General features: G+C 38.8%; 1 protein-coding gene across 1 annotated transcript; it reads left to right on the plus strand.

Annotated features, from left to right (window-relative positions):
* The first annotated feature begins 4524 nt into the window (after window positions 1-4524).
* MYEF2 (myelin expression factor 2) lies at window positions 4525-16660 on the plus strand. The gene is given in 17 exon segments (XM_075207981.1): window positions 4525-4764; window positions 7344-7549; window positions 8582-8634; window positions 9437-9444; window positions 9523-9616; window positions 10195-10386; window positions 11099-11252; window positions 11790-11839; window positions 11938-11998; window positions 12963-13184; window positions 13299-13370; window positions 13604-13711; window positions 13794-13892; window positions 14740-14808; window positions 14889-15085; window positions 15180-15231; window positions 16119-16660. Coding segments are annotated over 17 exon segments (1929 nt in total). The 5' UTR covers window positions 4525-4636; the 3' UTR covers window positions 16283-16660.
* Window positions 16661-16692: the final 32 nt, after the last annotated feature.

Below are 16692 nucleotides of genomic sequence, written 5' to 3' on the forward strand. Positions count from 1 at the left end.
TTCTCAACCCCTTCTTATTATAAGTATGAGTTGCCTTTTTAAATGGGTTGAAACAATAAGGTACCTGTCACTTTCCTCCATCTTTATTCTTCTTTACTTCTATAAACCAATTTAAACACCACAGCAGGCTCAGACTTGGCTAATACAGTGTCTGACAAATAATTCCCATGAGACTCTGCTGAGGAGTGAGAGGAGCATGTGCTGAGCTCTGATTGGAGGAGCCCATCACATGCTCTTCTGACCTGTGTGCTAATTCCGCTTATAAGAAGTCATTTTTTTTTTTTTCAAAAAAACTTTATTGCCTTGTGTATAATAACTCTTTAGTCAGTGTAAGGACGCTGCTGGTCTCTTACGTTTGCGTGACCTCAGGTGTTGGTAGGTAAACTTCAGTGTTGGCTCCTCTTGGGGGAGCCTGTGTTATATACAGTAGATATGGAGAGTATATATATGACCAGACAGAACATGATGTGTGTAATTATAGTGTAAAGCTAGGGATATATTGTAGTGTACAGGGAAAACAAACCCCCTATAGTGCAGCTATAACTTCTGAGTCTTCATCTTTAGTTACTATAACTGCAGAAACTGCTGCAGATCACATTACTAATAATGTTATCTTGATATTTGTATCATAAAAAAAAAATAATGAATTTTTGGCTTTTTTTGGGCTCTTTTTAGGATTGTTTGGGCTTGTTTTGCATTTCAGAGTTGGCAGCCCTGATCAATAGCAGCCTCATGGACTGTGCCTTCTCTTCTCTGCCTAGCCGGGTGACTGAGGCTTATTGTGAGTAGTGTTGCTCCCAATCTGCTGCTTCTCTTCCTCCCAGCACCCCTTCTCCAAGTTGCTGTTCCTCCCTGCTCCCAGCACACATTCTCCCAGTCTGATACTCCACTGTAATTAAACACTCCACTTTTTCAAATGTGACACAAATGGTCCATGGTCAGGTTAGATTTGGATGCGCTTAAATTAGTGACCAAGGGGCTTTTCTTCACTAAGTAAAGCCCACCCAAACCTAACCTGTTCCTGTAAATGGCGGGCCTATTCAACACAATTGAAGTGTCTTTCCTTGTAGAGTATCATCCAACTTAAGTTTACATGCCGGCGCAGAAGTGGGAGCAGGCGCTGTCTGTAAAATCTTGTACCCAAACACACCTGAACGTCCATTCCTCTAATGAAGTGAACTGGGAAAAATATTGTTTTGCTGATTTTCACAGATGTGTTGTGCCTCAATAAATACATTTTTCATGAATCACTCAAAACTGAAAGCTCTTGTAGCAGATTATCCCAAAATCAAACTTTGGGGATTTATTAACAACAGTATGAACATTTTTTAGATGTTTTTCAAAAATGTAAAAATATGGCTTTTTGAGAAAATCTAAATTTTGATTTTGAAAATGTTATTTTTAATTTTTATTGAAAAATGATGCTGTGTTATATATCATATGAAAGCCTATAAAAAGGTTTAAAATGAGACCTTGCCCAGCTCTTTATCGCAATCAGGTGAGCTACAAATGCAATTTAAGAAAAAAAACATTAAAAGCAAGTTTTTCGTGAAAAAGTGCAACTTTAAAGGGGTGTAACTTTAAAAAACAGTGCACATATCAGCCTAAGATTTGGGGGGGGGGGTTTCTTTACACCCATGGCAACATTTATTATACCAAATTTAATTGAAATTAGAGAATGTAGGGTAGAATTTTTTCTAAAATTGTGTTGATTTGATGTGGAATATATTAACATGCTATCATCATCATCATCTTCACCATTTATTGATATAGCTCCACTGATTCCGCAGCGCTGTACAGAGAACTCACTCACATCAGTCCCTGCCCCATTGGAGCTTAGTCTAAATCCCCTAACATACACATACAGAAAGACTAGTGTCAATTTTTGATAGCAGACAATTAACCTACCAGTATGTTTTTGGAGTGTGGGAGGGAACCGGAGCACCCGGAGTAAACCAACACAAACACGGGGAGAACATACAAACTCCACACAGATAAGGACATGGTTGGGAATTGAACTCATGACCCCAGCGCTGTGAGGCAGAAGTGCTAACCACTACGCCACCATGCTATCTTAATGTAATAAATAAAGCTAGTAAGTTTAGTTTAACTTTATAGATGTTTTAGAATGTATATTAATGCAAAGAGATGGGTGGATGAAAATAAAGAAACACTTTAGTTTTAGAGCCTTCTGTATTTTCAGTGGTGAAGAGCGATGTAGAAAATTGCATCAATCTACCTAACTATATGAATTTTGGAATTGAGAGAAAAGAATGCATATTATCATTCATTTAACTTTTGCAGACAAAACCAATGTAGAAAACATCCGTTAGAAGAGGAGTAAACAAAGACAAAGGGGAGATATAGCAAAAGTTGATTTTCTTCAGAAGTTAACTGCTTTCCCAGAACCATTTAACCCTTGTAAGTTACAACTACTTGAATTAGTAAAATGACTCTTGTACCCACCTGTAGTAATGGCCAAGGTTTATTTAATATAAGGGTCTCCATCTATGATTTTTTCAAATTGCTGAGCCAGAATGGTTCAACTTTTGAAAAGGTCCAATTATTAAATAGGCAAAAATTGTGTGCCAACTTCTCCACCTAATCCGATGCCCTAAACCAGTGATGGCTAACTTGTGACACGCCAGGTGTGAAACTACAAGTCCCAGCATGCTTTGCCAGTAGATAACTAGCGGATTGCTGGCAAAGCATGCTGGGGCTTGTAGTTTCACAACACCTGGAGTGTCACAGGTTAGCCATCACTGCCCTAAACCTTGCTGAGTAAAGATGAATACACCTGGGTTTTAATTAAGGGTTTCCATTGTTACAATTCTGGCCTAAAGCTGGAGCATCAGTAATAGATATATATTGTAAGCTTGCGAGCAGGGCCTTCTCACCTCTTTGTCTGTTTTACCCAGTTTGTTTATTAGTTTATTACGTTTGTCCCCAATTGTAAAGCGCTACGGAATATGTTGGCGCTATATAAATAACTGATGATGATGATGATGATGATATATATATATATATATATATATATATATATGTAACACCCCCCTAGTGGTGTTTTAGTTAAACCTTTACCTCAGTGAATAGAGGAGGGGTCACCTAGAGGGTAAGATAGAAGTTTCTGAAAAGTTACATAAACTGGTTACCATGGTGATAACCCAGCCCAGCCTGTGAGACTAAGTGAGATGAAGGAGGGGCTGTGATTAAGGGGGGATAGGAACTGAGAAGGGAGAGACAAGAGGAGAGTTGTAGCTGGGGACCTGGGGTGGAAGCTCCCAGGCTCCCCCAGCATTCCCTGGAAGTCTGAGCATGGTGACTGAGCCAGGGCAAGGAATGTGTGCCCTGGATGAGGGGGAGAACTCCATGCCACTATAGAGAACCCAAGAGAGAGGGGGACACTTTGCATGGAAGAGGCCCTGGAGTGAGGGCTGCTACAAGAGGCCTGGTAGCTGTAGTGTCAGATCCTGAGGCTGAGAGTACACAGAGTGACGTGTCAGAGCACAGGAGACATCATCCCCGCAGAGGAGGGGTGAGCTGCAGTTGAGAGGTACACAGAGTGTGTCAGAGCTGCATAGAGGAGAGGCTGCCTGCCTATTAGCATCCATGCATGTGCCCCTGCAGAAAGGGTATCTGCAGTGAGTATGGAGTGTAAGAGAGACCAATGATTTATGTTACATAACATCTGGATAACATTAAGAACTGTGCAGGAGGAGTAATGAGATATATTTGCAACCATATTCGTATTGCTCATTAAGAACTGTGCTGGAGAGAGTAAGGAGCTGTACATATATTTCTTTATTGCTGCAACCATTATGATTATCGTGCTGGAGGAAGAGTGTAAATAAAGAGTTGAGTTTGTTATAGAGATGGTCTGGCGCCCAAATTATTGTGACTTCTATTACACTGCACCAAAGTGACATTACCTGTGTCCCACTAACTACAAAGAAACACCTGCATGTGCAGGGACCCCCTGATCATTTACACCCATGCCCATCAGCTAGCCAGGGCTTGAGAAGGAGGTGCACTGTGTACCCTTTGCACCCCACACTACACACAGTGACAGGGGGTTACACACATATATATATATATATATATATATATGAATAAGCAATCACAAACCAATTTCAGCCTTGCAACAAATACACTGGTCATAAATAATGGCTTTTAGTTAATAAAACATATTCCAGTTTGGTATTGGTTCAGTTGAGAGAGCTCAACTCTCCTCATTCTTAAATGCTTATTTGAAACCACCATTAAATAATGTAACCAAAAGTGTTATCTATTTGCCCTGCCCATTGCAGGCTGCCTCCTTTTCTCCACAACAGGCAGTGTGTGGGGGGAGAAGAACTGAGAAGTGCTGTTGAACTACCTCCATTACAAAACAAGGTGTGCCGCGTTCCTCATAGAGAACAAAGGTTCCCTCAGAAACCTATTCACATGTATTGTCTCCTACAGTGTGCGCTCCGTTAGTGGACAATAAAGTTGCGTGAGGCGCAAACAACGTGGGCGGGGCGTGTCTTCTCGCGAGAACTGGCTTTGATTACGCACTTGGTGAAGAAGAGGCGTTGCGGCCTTTTGAAATTTCCCTTCGTGGTCGGTTGTGGTGTGAGGAAGCTCTGTAGTACCAAGGATGGCGGACCTTGACCAGCAAGACTCCCAGGACGCTCTGAACAACAATGGCAGCGATAACAACAGTGTGTGCGACGACCAGTGCGACGCCAGTATGGCCGAGGAGAGTAACTCCAACGGCGTGAAGAAGTAAGTGCCGATAGCAGCGCAGGAAATGGCCGCCGGTGGGAGGAGGGGGAGGAAGAACGAGGTTTCCATGGTGGCTCGGCGTTATGGAGGGTGCACACGCCTTGTCTAGCTCCCCATCCGCACCCCTCAGCCGGCAGTAACGTGGTCCCGCGGGCCGCCTGGGCCTGCGCTCATCGTGTAGGCCCGACTGACTGGGCGCCATTAGCCGTTATTGTAATTAGCCTTTATGCCCCGGATCAGTGAGTGCCCGGATGCCGGTCTTACACTGTTGTATTACACCTATCTCTGTATTACACCGCTCCCAGGTCCTGCTCATAGTCTAATTACCAACGCGCTGCTTCTTTCCTTTGTTTAGCAATAGTGATCACCCTACATGTGTGCTCTGAGGAGTGTGGGGGTAATCTCACTTACCCCAGGGTCCATCTGCGTTCCTCTATGATTACACACTATGGTAGCTGTTAGTGTCTATTTATTTTGCATTTTTTTATTAGTTGTAAACCGCAATGGATATCTGTTTAATTCATTTGTGACCAATCTATACATTTAATCTGGGTATATTGTAAGTGCAAGTTTGAGGACAAGAGAATAAACTTTTTCATTCTTTTCTTGAGAAAAATGAAAATGAAGTTTCTCATTCCATTGATGATACAGGTGCCATGACTGGCTCTCTTACTGATACCACTGTCTCTGGGCTTGCAGTCTGTATGAATTCAAGTAAAATGACCTCTTTGCAGGGTTGTCCGGAAGCTGATAAACTGCATGTGTCCAATGCAGCTTTTCTACCCTGTAAGTTTGAGTGTGGAAGCCTTTTTAATTGATCAATACAATTTATATATTGTGTTCAAAGGCTTATTCTACAGCATCAAAGGTTCATTTTGTTTAAGTTCCTCGCTATGGTGATCATACAGTAGTCTTGATTGCTATATGCATATGGAAAATGGGTTAAATCAAAATGTGAATGTCTAGACTGGGTATTACTGACAGAGCAGAAATAGGGCCCTGCTTTAAATCTATTGGACCATAGTGGTTCTACACATGAGGTTAAGTGCAAAAAAAATTGCGTCTTGGTCCCGCAAAGTTGGAAAGTGCTCAGTGTGGTCCAGGGGTCAAAGGGTTGATTGAGTATAGAAAAAACACATACAAGTCTTATGTATACACCAGGGGTGGGCAAACCTGTCCTCAAGGGCCATATCCAGTTCATGTTTTTAGGATTTCTGTCTGTAGAAACAGGTGGGATAATTACTGACCCAGCCAAATAGATTAACTCAGCTGTACATGATGTAAAGGGTGGTAACAGGAGTACCCTAGGAGGTTAAGATAGTGGTTGAGGGATTTGATAAGCTAGCCTCAAGTTTTCTTAGAACACTTGAAGACTAGTCGAAAGTCTTGAGGGAGGGAATTACAAAGTTGGTTCTGTCCGACAAGTCCTGTTACCGGGATTGGGACCATTTAATGAGTGTGGATGAGACGCAGATCTTGTGAAGGACTGAGGTGTAGAGATGAAAGTTTGTGCAGTTTTGTTGATGGCCTTTTTTGTCAGTAGTATTTTGGGTTGGATCCGGTGAACAACAGACAAACATTGTAGACCTAACAGATCAGCAGCAGAAGAGTGATTTACAAGGAAAAGGGATCTAGCTGCTGTGTGCAAATAGATTGTAGGTGTGAGTCTGAGAAGACCAGTAAGGATGATATTGTAATAGTCAATGTGGGACATAAGTGCATGAATTAAAGTTTTTTTCAGTGTCCATGAATGAGAGATGTGCGTTTTCTATAATGTGTTTTAGTGGAGTTTTTAGCAGGGAGTCGAATTGCTCTTGTTGCTAAGGGCAAAGTGAGCACACTGTAAGCAGTCCATGGGGGTGGTTATTTAATGAACTGAAAGCTTTATTGAAGGTAGAATTGTCCTTTAAGGTATATCAGGTGGTACATTTACTTGATCTACTGTGGTATATAAATAGTTGACTAAAACTTGTGTATGGACTTCATTAATTAATTGACCATGGCCTTGTAGTAGTAGCTTTATGTGAAATTAAACTTACACAAATATACTGGTGATGTAGAGGTGTAATTAGTTGGGAAACATTAGCTACACAGTTCACTTTAACTATCGGAGTTGAAATATAGGATTGGAAAATGTGCTTTAATAAAAAGTATTGCCAGGTGTGTGTGTAATATATATATATATATATATATATATATATATATATATATATATATATATATATATATATATAGCGCGTGTGTGCTAAAATAACAAAATTAGATGTGTTAGTAGTTTTGAGATGTCGTCAAATGTGTACGGGTAACCTGTTCAATGTTACTAATGTCTGGAGTGTATAGTGCTTACTGTATAAATATCCAGGATCTTGCTTTGTCTATAAGGTGTTGCCCGTTATAGTATTTACTACTAGAGCAAATGTATTCGTTATAATGCAGGTTGTTTCTATTAGTGACTTCATTGCAGCGCCAGGGGTTATTCACTTAATAGGTCCTAGGCGTGTGACACATTATGCCACCTGCCCCCTCTCCCCAATACTGTATACTTATTGCCAATGTATTTTTTACCTTTTCTTCTATAGAGAGAATGAAGAGTCCAATAAAGATGACAAATCCTCATTTAAAGAAAAATCTGCTGGGAACAGGAAGGGAAACCGATTCCACCCATATGGAAAAGAGAAATTGCCCTCTGGGGAAAAGAAGGGTCAGAGTCGGAATAGGGTGTTCATCAGCAATATTCCATATGATATGAAGTGGCAGGCCATCAAAGACCTCATGAGAGAGAAAGGTAAACATTGGCACTTTTATAAATGCACATTCCTTAGCCATCACTTTTACATTACTGCTTCCAGTGTCTTAATGCAGTATTTTTAGGTTGACACAGGTAAAGTATTTCATTGGTACCCTGTCATTAGTCAAGATGCCAATTAACCAAAAAAGGTATTTGCATGCTAACTTATGTTATGTATTGCAGTTACTTTTGAGAGAACAGGCCAATAACATAACAGTGAAATGAATGGATACATAACTGCTATTTTAAAGCAAAATAGCACTACACTCTTTGCACTACAGTGATATTGCAACTGGTAATTTTGGTGATATTGTTTCTAATGCCAAAGACTGTTGTCTTGCAGTTTTTGTTTAGTGCCTGTTGCAGTTGTGAAATTGGCTTAATATCCAATATTACAAAATTGGGCTGGGGAATTTATTCGGCAATACAAGGTTTTCTCTGGCAATTGCTAAAGCCTAAAATATAAAACTTGGTGTCATGGTAGCTTGTTAAACATTTTAATATTTGTAATTGTCTTTGGTGTCTCTGTTGTAAGGTGACATGACTATTTGATTGGTTTTATTTACTGTATTTCCTTGCTTGTAGCTTGCTGTGAAACCATTGAATTGTTAATTTGTATCTTAAGACAATTTTACCTTTGAAGACATTCAGGTAGAAAGTCACCTTAAAACAGCTGTTGTGAGTTGGATGACACTTTATTTTAACGTTATAATGATGATTTTATTTATTTTTATAACTAGTTGTCTTAAGGGACTAGTTCCACCTCTGCATTTGTTCACCAACTATATCATATCAAAATATTACATCCAGTAACGAGGTGTAAAATCTGGTAGTTTGTATCGCTCTTGCTGCTTTACAATTCTGAAAACTAGCTAAATGATGTAGCCATTGGTATGTTGGTTCTGTGTTTGATTGTTGGTGAATAATAGGCCATTTGTTTTGTAGAGCTGTGCACAGGGCACAGTTAAGAAAGTTACCGGTGTTAAATGCTTTGTCTCTTGGTATTTTCCCTTTGTATGTCTTATGTAGTTGGTGAGGTTACATACGTGGAGCTCTTTAAGGATGCTGAAGGAAAATCAAGGGTAAGTGCCGTGGGCAACCAGCTGCTTGAGGTGTAAAGTCCCTCAGCAGTTTTCCGTAAAACTGTACAAGTATTTTGGAAAGTAAGTTTCATTTTCTTATACTGTACTGCAGTATGAATGTTCCAAGGCTCAGCCTGCTACTCTTCATCCAAATTACATGAGGTTGAAAGTGACTAACTGCATTTCCATTGTTACCAAACATTTGCTTGCTCAATTCTTGTAAGTTTGCTGCTAAAAACTCAATGCAGACGTCTGTAAGGTTCTGAATACTGGTCCTTTTTAACTTGTTCTTTGCTAAAATTCACTGGCAAATCTGACAGTATTACTGGGATGGTCCTGAATTTGTCGAATATTATTTTGAAATAACTGTTGTGGCTTGCAGGGCTGCGTAACTGTCAGTGCTGTGAACGTTTTGAATCCTTGAGCTAGACTTTTAAATTGAAACTGAATAAATTGGTTATGGCTTACATTTTTCTAATGAGAAAAATGAGTCCTAAGGCACGGTGAAGGAAGACTGTAATCTGTATCCCAGGTTCATCTGTTACTTTTGGAACTTTTACTATTTTATCCACGTATTTGTGGTGGTAAATACTGTAAGTTGTTCTTACACAGTCTGTATTTTTAATTCAGATTTAAAAAATGTAATTAAGTTTAATGTTTGCATAAATCTAAAACAGAATGTCTAAATTTTTGTAAATGTGAATGGCCAAGACTCTAATATAGTAACTTCTATATTACATATACTAATTGTGTTATTTCATTTTTTTATTTTATATTTTTTCATGTGACCTCATGGATGTAGGGCTGTGGGTAAGTGTTTTGTTAAATATTTTTTTTGTATACTGTCCATTTTTTATTTTGCATATCTAACTGTTAACTATCTTACAGTGTTGTGGAGTTTAAAGATATGGAATTTGTAACAAAGGCTTTAGATGTTATGAATAAGCACGATTTAAATGGAAGACCCCTTAACATCAAAGCGGTAAGCACTTTCATGGCTGCTTTTTAACTGAACAAGATAAAGTGACATTTTCTAATGTAATGTTCCCAGTTAGAACAAATCGATCAGCAGCTGATGTTATATCTGTCATTTGTATTTGATGTTCAACTTCTGCTTGATGAGGATGTCCCTGGTTTTGAGGTGTTTAGGAATATAACAAACTGTAGCCATTCAAATCATTTTAGTGCTCATTGCAATACGCAAGAGAGAAGTGGTGGTCTTGTTGCAGGTGGTGGCCTGTTCCACTTGTGATTGTTTAAGTGAGGACCAGGCTTCATGAGACGGGCAGTGTCATGATGAAATTGAAGGGAAAGATAAAGCCGCAGGCTGTAAGACTGAGTAAATCGCAGTGTATGTTCAATAAGACCAGTGTTGACCTAACCTCTATATGAAACAAGGATAATACATCAATCTTATTTAGAGTTCCTTGCATAATCCTGCATTGAGCTCAGAAAGGGTGCTGCTATTGCCAAAGCCATATATAATAGTTATTCAATAAATTAGATTTGTAAAGTATCTAATGTGTTCCAGAAATAAACCAGATGCAATTTATTTTGTAGGATCCAGAGGGAGAGCATGCACGAAGAGTTCTGCAACGTACTGGAGGCCCCTTTCCTGGGGGTCATAACACTGAAATGGGTCCTGGAATCATGAATCTCCCACCTTCAATCGTTAACAATCCTAACATCCCCCCTGAAATAATCAGCGCATTGAGAGCTGGACGACTTGGGACAACAGTCTTTGTTGCTAATGTAGGTTTTAAACAGTTAAGCTGTGTTTTATAAAGTTGAAAGTACCTGTGTGCCAGTTTTCAACTTTTTTTTTGTAAAGATTTTTGAAGCAGCAAACTTAATGTTCATTGTACTCCTGCTATTGGTAGTATATGTCCAGCCCCCACAAATGTGATGATGGCTGCTTTCTAACGGCTACAAATTATTTAGATTCATTTACTTCAGCTGACCACTGAATATTTGTTGGATGCCCATGATCCCTTCTCATTAGATATTTTATGATGTCCATTTATGTTTGTATAGGCAAAAGAACTAGAAATTCAGATCTTGAACTAATGCCTATATATGCAGCAAATGGATGGCTAATTTAGGGCCAATATGGTCTAAATGACATCAAACCCAGTCTGCATTAATTATGCTCAGAAACAAGCCACTCTCTTCCATATATTGTTTGGTATGAATTCTCTGTTAACTTTTGCTTGTATCTTTTGACTTGTGTTTGCAGTGCCACTCCCATGTTTTGCTATTATGTTTGTTAATGTTTACTCATCCTTATGTTTTATATGGCTGTGGGCCACATGCTATTAAATGATCATAATGATTGATGACTAAATTTTAATAAGCTGATGAGATATTGGCCGACTACACTATGCTTCCTATATATTTACGTTTCTTTGGCTGCACGGGAGATAAAGCAGCAGCACTAAGGATAATTGAATGTTTCTTTTTACAGCTTGACTTTAAAGTCGGATGGAAAAAACTGAAGGAAGTTTTCAGCATGGCTGGTAATGTAAAGAGAGCCGATATTAAGGAAGACAAAGATGGCAAAAGTCGTGGAATGGGCACAGTCACATTTGAACAAGCTATTGAATCAGTACAAGCAATCTGTATCCTTTTGTCGAGAAGCTTTGGAAAATAACAGGAGTGTTTAGGTGTGAAAGTGGAGTGATGGGCTGACTTTAAATCCTTTAAGTGGGTATTGCTGTAGAGGAGTAAAGGCATTGCTGTGACTAGACATTTTATTGTTTTGTGCGTATGATGTAGAGCTATTTTGAGTTTCCAAACCTCTTTTTGGTGGTCTATGTTTATGTTGGATACTGCAAATTGTAAGGTGAAAGTCCAGTTATAGGAAATGGGTGCTAGGATTTATGTTTAACATTTTCTTGGGTATCTGAAAGTGGAAAACGGGCCATTTAAGTGTTTTTTTACCTTGAAATGTTTATGGAAGACAGATGAGTCACACTTGGTCTGATTATTTCTACAAGGGTGGACATAACCTTTTCAGCAGTGAATATAATTAAGATACATATAATGTTTCAATGTATGTAGCTTAATTTTGTTTGGCCGCTATTGTCCTTTTGAATGTCCTATAAAACTAGCTTAATTCACATTGTTACGTTGGTTTTCCTTAAGTGTTCTTCTAGCTATGTTCAATGGGCAATTTTTGTTTGATCGTCCTATGCATGTAAAAATGGTAAGTGAACTATGTAAACTGGCTTCCTACGTGGAGTGTGAAACGTTTATAATTGCTTTTAGTACTTGACTAGTTGTGTTGTATTTTCTTTGTGCCAGGATGATAAATCTATCCCTCCAGATGACTTCCATGCCATGGAAAAAGCACCTCAATTACCTCGTAAGTACAAGAGGTTTAGATGTAATACGGTGGCTAGAAGATGTGGTTTGTTGCTTCATATGTTTTTGATGGCCAGATAGGCAGGTGCAGCAGTATTTGTACCTGTTGGCAGACTAAAGGATTATTTCCAGCCAGTTTGAGAATGCTATCATTTAGAAAGTAGTCAGTTATGTTAAATGAGATGTATCAAAATTAAATATAAAAATTAATATTTGTCTCATGTTTGGAATGAAGATAATGCACCACATTTTATTGACCAATAGGAAACCCATATTTGAGAACTGTGTTTTAGCGTAATGGGTACAAATAGCACGAAGTGTTTCATTGAAGATGTAGCTAGTCAGACATTGTCACAGTTCTCATGTTAATTGAATATGTAGTGTTAAAATAACTTGTAAGTCTGTCTCAGGCTAGGCTAAACTTTTTAACTTTTTTTTTTTTTTTTGAAAATGCACTCATTTCTTTCACATAACAAACTTGGTGCTTCTTACGGGTACCAACTTAACATTTCACATGCAATTGGCAACCACAAGATAATTAGCTGTTAGGGTGGATGCTGCGTTCAACATGGTGTCAGCAAACATCTCTGAAAATCACGTAGGCATCGGCCTCATTGGTCCCAGTACCTGCACATCTACTCTGGTTAATACTCATACTCTTTTACGCAAGATTGAGTATAAACCAATGTTTTTAAATACTGACCTGTGGTTTGTATTGCTGCAAGTGTGAACAGGCACTTGAATCTTTGAATCCTGGTGCCTATGTATTTTACAGCGCAGTTTACTTAAGTAATCTGCCCAGAATGTGGCATGAGCACATTCTGGCAAAATGCTTATCTAAACAAGCACTTGAAGAGGCAGTGGGAAGGCCATTGGGTTGCGAATATTGCTTCTGTGTTTTGGGTTAACAAAGTGTTTGGGTGGACATCAACTAATTATGGCTCTATGGATCTTTATAATTTTAGGTGGCCTTGGTGGTATTGGAATGGGGCTTGGACCAGGAGGACAGCCAATCAATGCGACACAAATAGGAATGGGTAGTGGAATGGGCAACATGGGTCCATCAGGCAAGTATAGACAAACATCACAGATCAGGTTGTTGGCATCTGACAATAAATAGTAAACAATGTGTTTTTCCATTCAAGGTATGGATGGTCCTGGCTTTGGTGGAATGAGTAGAATGGGTGGTAAGGAATTATTTTTGTAACTTATCTTTTCGAGGTTTTTTTTTTTTTTTTTTTTTGTGGTGGGAAGTAAAGGTACAATTATGTTCTGTATTTGTTGTTGTTTTTTTTTTACAGCCGCAAGTGGATTTGGTGGCATGGATGGAATAAGTAACATGTCAGGATTTAGTGGCGTTAGCCGAATGTCAGGTATGGCAGGGTCTATGTATAAAGCTGTAAAGTAATCCTACTAATTTCAAATTGCAATAAACTGCAACCTTATGAGACAATAAATGAAGCTTTGTTAAAATGACCAGTTACTTTTTCTACAAATGCTTGCACAAGTATTATGCCTAGAAGTGCAGATTTAAGTTCATACATAGACCCCACATTTCTGTGTTTATTTTGTTTTTCCCCTTTGCTAAATGTTTCCCTTTACGTAGGAATGGGTGGTGTGGATGACTTCAGAGGCAGTTTAGGCTCTGGCATGAGTGGAGGAGGCATGTCAAGCAGCATGGCAGGCATGGGAAGCATGGCAAGCAGCATGGGAGGTAAGCTGGCCAAAGACCTAGACTACTCGTACTTATGTGCTCACAGTCCCTTTCCTCTAATGCAGACTGTCCTTCCATTTAGACATGTACAGAGGAGGAATGGGAAGCAGCATGGACAGAGACTTTGCTCGCAGTGATATTGGCTTAAGCCGTGGCTTTGGAGATTCATTTGGAGGAATGAGTAAGTTGATACTGTAATTGTTTTGGCTAAAGGTTCCATTCACTGCTGCAGACACAAACACAACACGTTATGCCCAGTTTAGTCAAACGCCAATTAACCTTTGTGTGAATTCCCAAAGTAAATTGGGTAGTAGAAGTGAACTTATCCATATTCAGCCCCAAAATACAGCAACACATGTTTCATTATGGCACATTTAAATGAAGCAAATTCATGTTTTGGTACAGATTTGTTGGACTGTAGAGGGTGTCACCACTTGCACTCTTGAGTGACTAAGTCTTACTCCTCCCTTATACCTTGCCTATTCACTTTTTTGCTTTTCTCACTGAGAAATCAGAAAGGAGATCAACAGTTATCCCCTTACTGCTCTGATGATATGGCTTGTGTAGTAATGTCCTGCATGTGGAGTTGGGTACCTGCTGGAGCCCAGGTGATTGGGCATGTCCTCCCCTCTTCATTCTTATTGTAACACATCCAGTCCATTTATTAGTTAAGATTTGGCTGTCTTAGCATGTGGTTATCATTTTTTTTTTTTTTTTTTTTTATAAACCGCTGACCTGTTGTGTATGACTATGAAATGGTCAGTTGTAGATCTTGGTTGAAGTTCTAGGCAACTTAGAATAACCCATGTAATCAGGCAATTCAAACTACTCCCTTTATAGTTTAAATGTTCTCACCCCAAAATTGACACATTGATCAGTGTCTGCACTTTCCTTGTGAAGTTTGAACTGCGAATGCTTGTAAATGCATGTTACTATGCTACTAATTAGGGACGAATTCAGGCACCAGTTGTGGTTTGAGTTGTCAGCTTGGTTACTCATATTGTAATCCCCCCACCATTCCTCTCTAGGTAGTGCCATGGTTGGAAGTTTTGGCGGCATGGGCTCTTCTTCACTTGGTCCGTTAGGATCTGGCATGAGTAAGTTTTATGTGTTGTGTTTAGTAAAATAATGAGACCAATGCTTCAATCCTTTACAGCTTCTTTTTCTTTTGTCTTAGGCAGTGGAATGAGTGCTGTAAATAGCATGAGTATGGGCCTTGGAATGGACAGAATGAGCTCCAGCTTTGATCGCATTGGAGGTGGCTTAGACAGAACAATGGACATGGACAGAGGATTTGGAGGTTTTGGTTCAACCCAGTTAGGAAGCGGCTTACGAGAACGGGGAAATAAAGGATGTCAAATATTTGCTAGAAATGTAAGCATTCCATCTTCTACATAATTTGGTATGATTTACAAGGTTACATTCAATTTCTAATTGTTATACTTTTTTTTTTTTTCTCCCGTTTTAGCTCCCATTTGACTTAACCTGGCAAAAACTGAAAGAGAAATTTAGTCAGTGTGGTAAGTTAAATTCGTTCAGTGGTGTGAAGCATCTGCATTTTAATACTATCATTGGCTTAGTTCACGTTAATCACTTTGTTTTGATGAAGTTTCAGACTAGTATAGAATATTGCATGTTAGTGTGCAATCTAACTTCCATAATGCTACCATTTCTTATAATAAAGGCATCCAACCTGTTTTTAAATTTAGTGAATTAGTAAAGCATCCCATAACTTAACCAGAGTTACAGTAAATAACTCCTAGGTTCATAGAATTTTTTTATATTTTCACAGTTGATATTTTTATTACAAACTAAACACTCCTTTTATCTACTCCCTTCCCAATTTTCCTTGACTAAGCCCTTGTCTGCACAGCTTTTATTTTTATCAGCCTGCGTGTCCCTAACTTAAAATCTTTTCTTATTTTTCTTCTCCAGTGCAGATGCCTATACCAATTACAGGAAACCTGATGCACTTTGGGTAGGTGGGGACAGAGTGCTGCCCTCTAACCTTCAAAAGTGCCTCACATTTCCCTTAATTTCAGTAACAAGTTAAAACAATACATTTAATCAGACACTTATCTGTAATAACATGTTGGCAGACATTTTAAACAACTGTGACATAAAAGCAGGAAGGACCTGGAGGGCCACAGGTGATGGCTTGGATGGCTGCCTGTTCATCACTGGCCTTTAACACAGACAAATTGGGCCAGTTCTAAATTACAAAATAAATAAATAAAATTCTTTAACTCCATAAGCTCACCTTCTTTCCGGTTCAGTAGATGGCCCAAGTTGTAGTTAAGAAAATGCTTTCTTGTAGGTCCTTGCTTTAAATTTCTAGACTAATTCCCTGAAATCTGTTTTGACAGCAATTTGTATTGATGTATCTAACGGTTTAATTTTTCTACAGGTCGTGTAATGTTTGCTGAGATAAAAATGGAGAATGGCAAATCTAAAGGCTGTGGAACTGTAAGATTTGACTCCCCAGAGACAGCGGAGAAGGCATGCAGATTAATGAATGGAATAAAAATCAATGGCAGAGAAATTGACGTGCGCTTAGATCGCAATGCGTAATTCCTTATTTTGTCTAGTCACATTCCCACATTTGTTCAGTCTTTTGGTAAATACATTTTAGTAACAGTGAATTGTTCTAAAGGCTGGCTTTTAGTTGCAGGCCTTTAATAGTGTGGTGTTTAATGTATTTTTTTTTTTTTTCTTTGGTTATATTAAGTTTGGTTTTTAAACACCATGTCTCTAGTCATTCAGTTTAAATGAATTGACATACTGTTTTTAATAAAACCAATTTCTCACAGCTACTTTGAAAGTCTGCATTGTGGGGTTTTAATGCTGTATTTTTGTTCTGGAAAATATTAATTTTGACTTATGCAGCACAGTTTAAATCCCCAAAGTAACAAAATAAACTGGTCTAAACGGTTGAGTGAAACTGGTAAATGCTGGTCTGTTTAGTGGTTTTTGTTTTTTTA

This window comes from Mixophyes fleayi, chromosome 4, assembly GCF_038048845.1.
Source record: "Mixophyes fleayi isolate aMixFle1 chromosome 4, aMixFle1.hap1, whole genome shotgun sequence".
Classification (NCBI taxonomy): Eukaryota; Metazoa; Chordata; class Amphibia; order Anura; family Limnodynastidae; genus Mixophyes; species Mixophyes fleayi.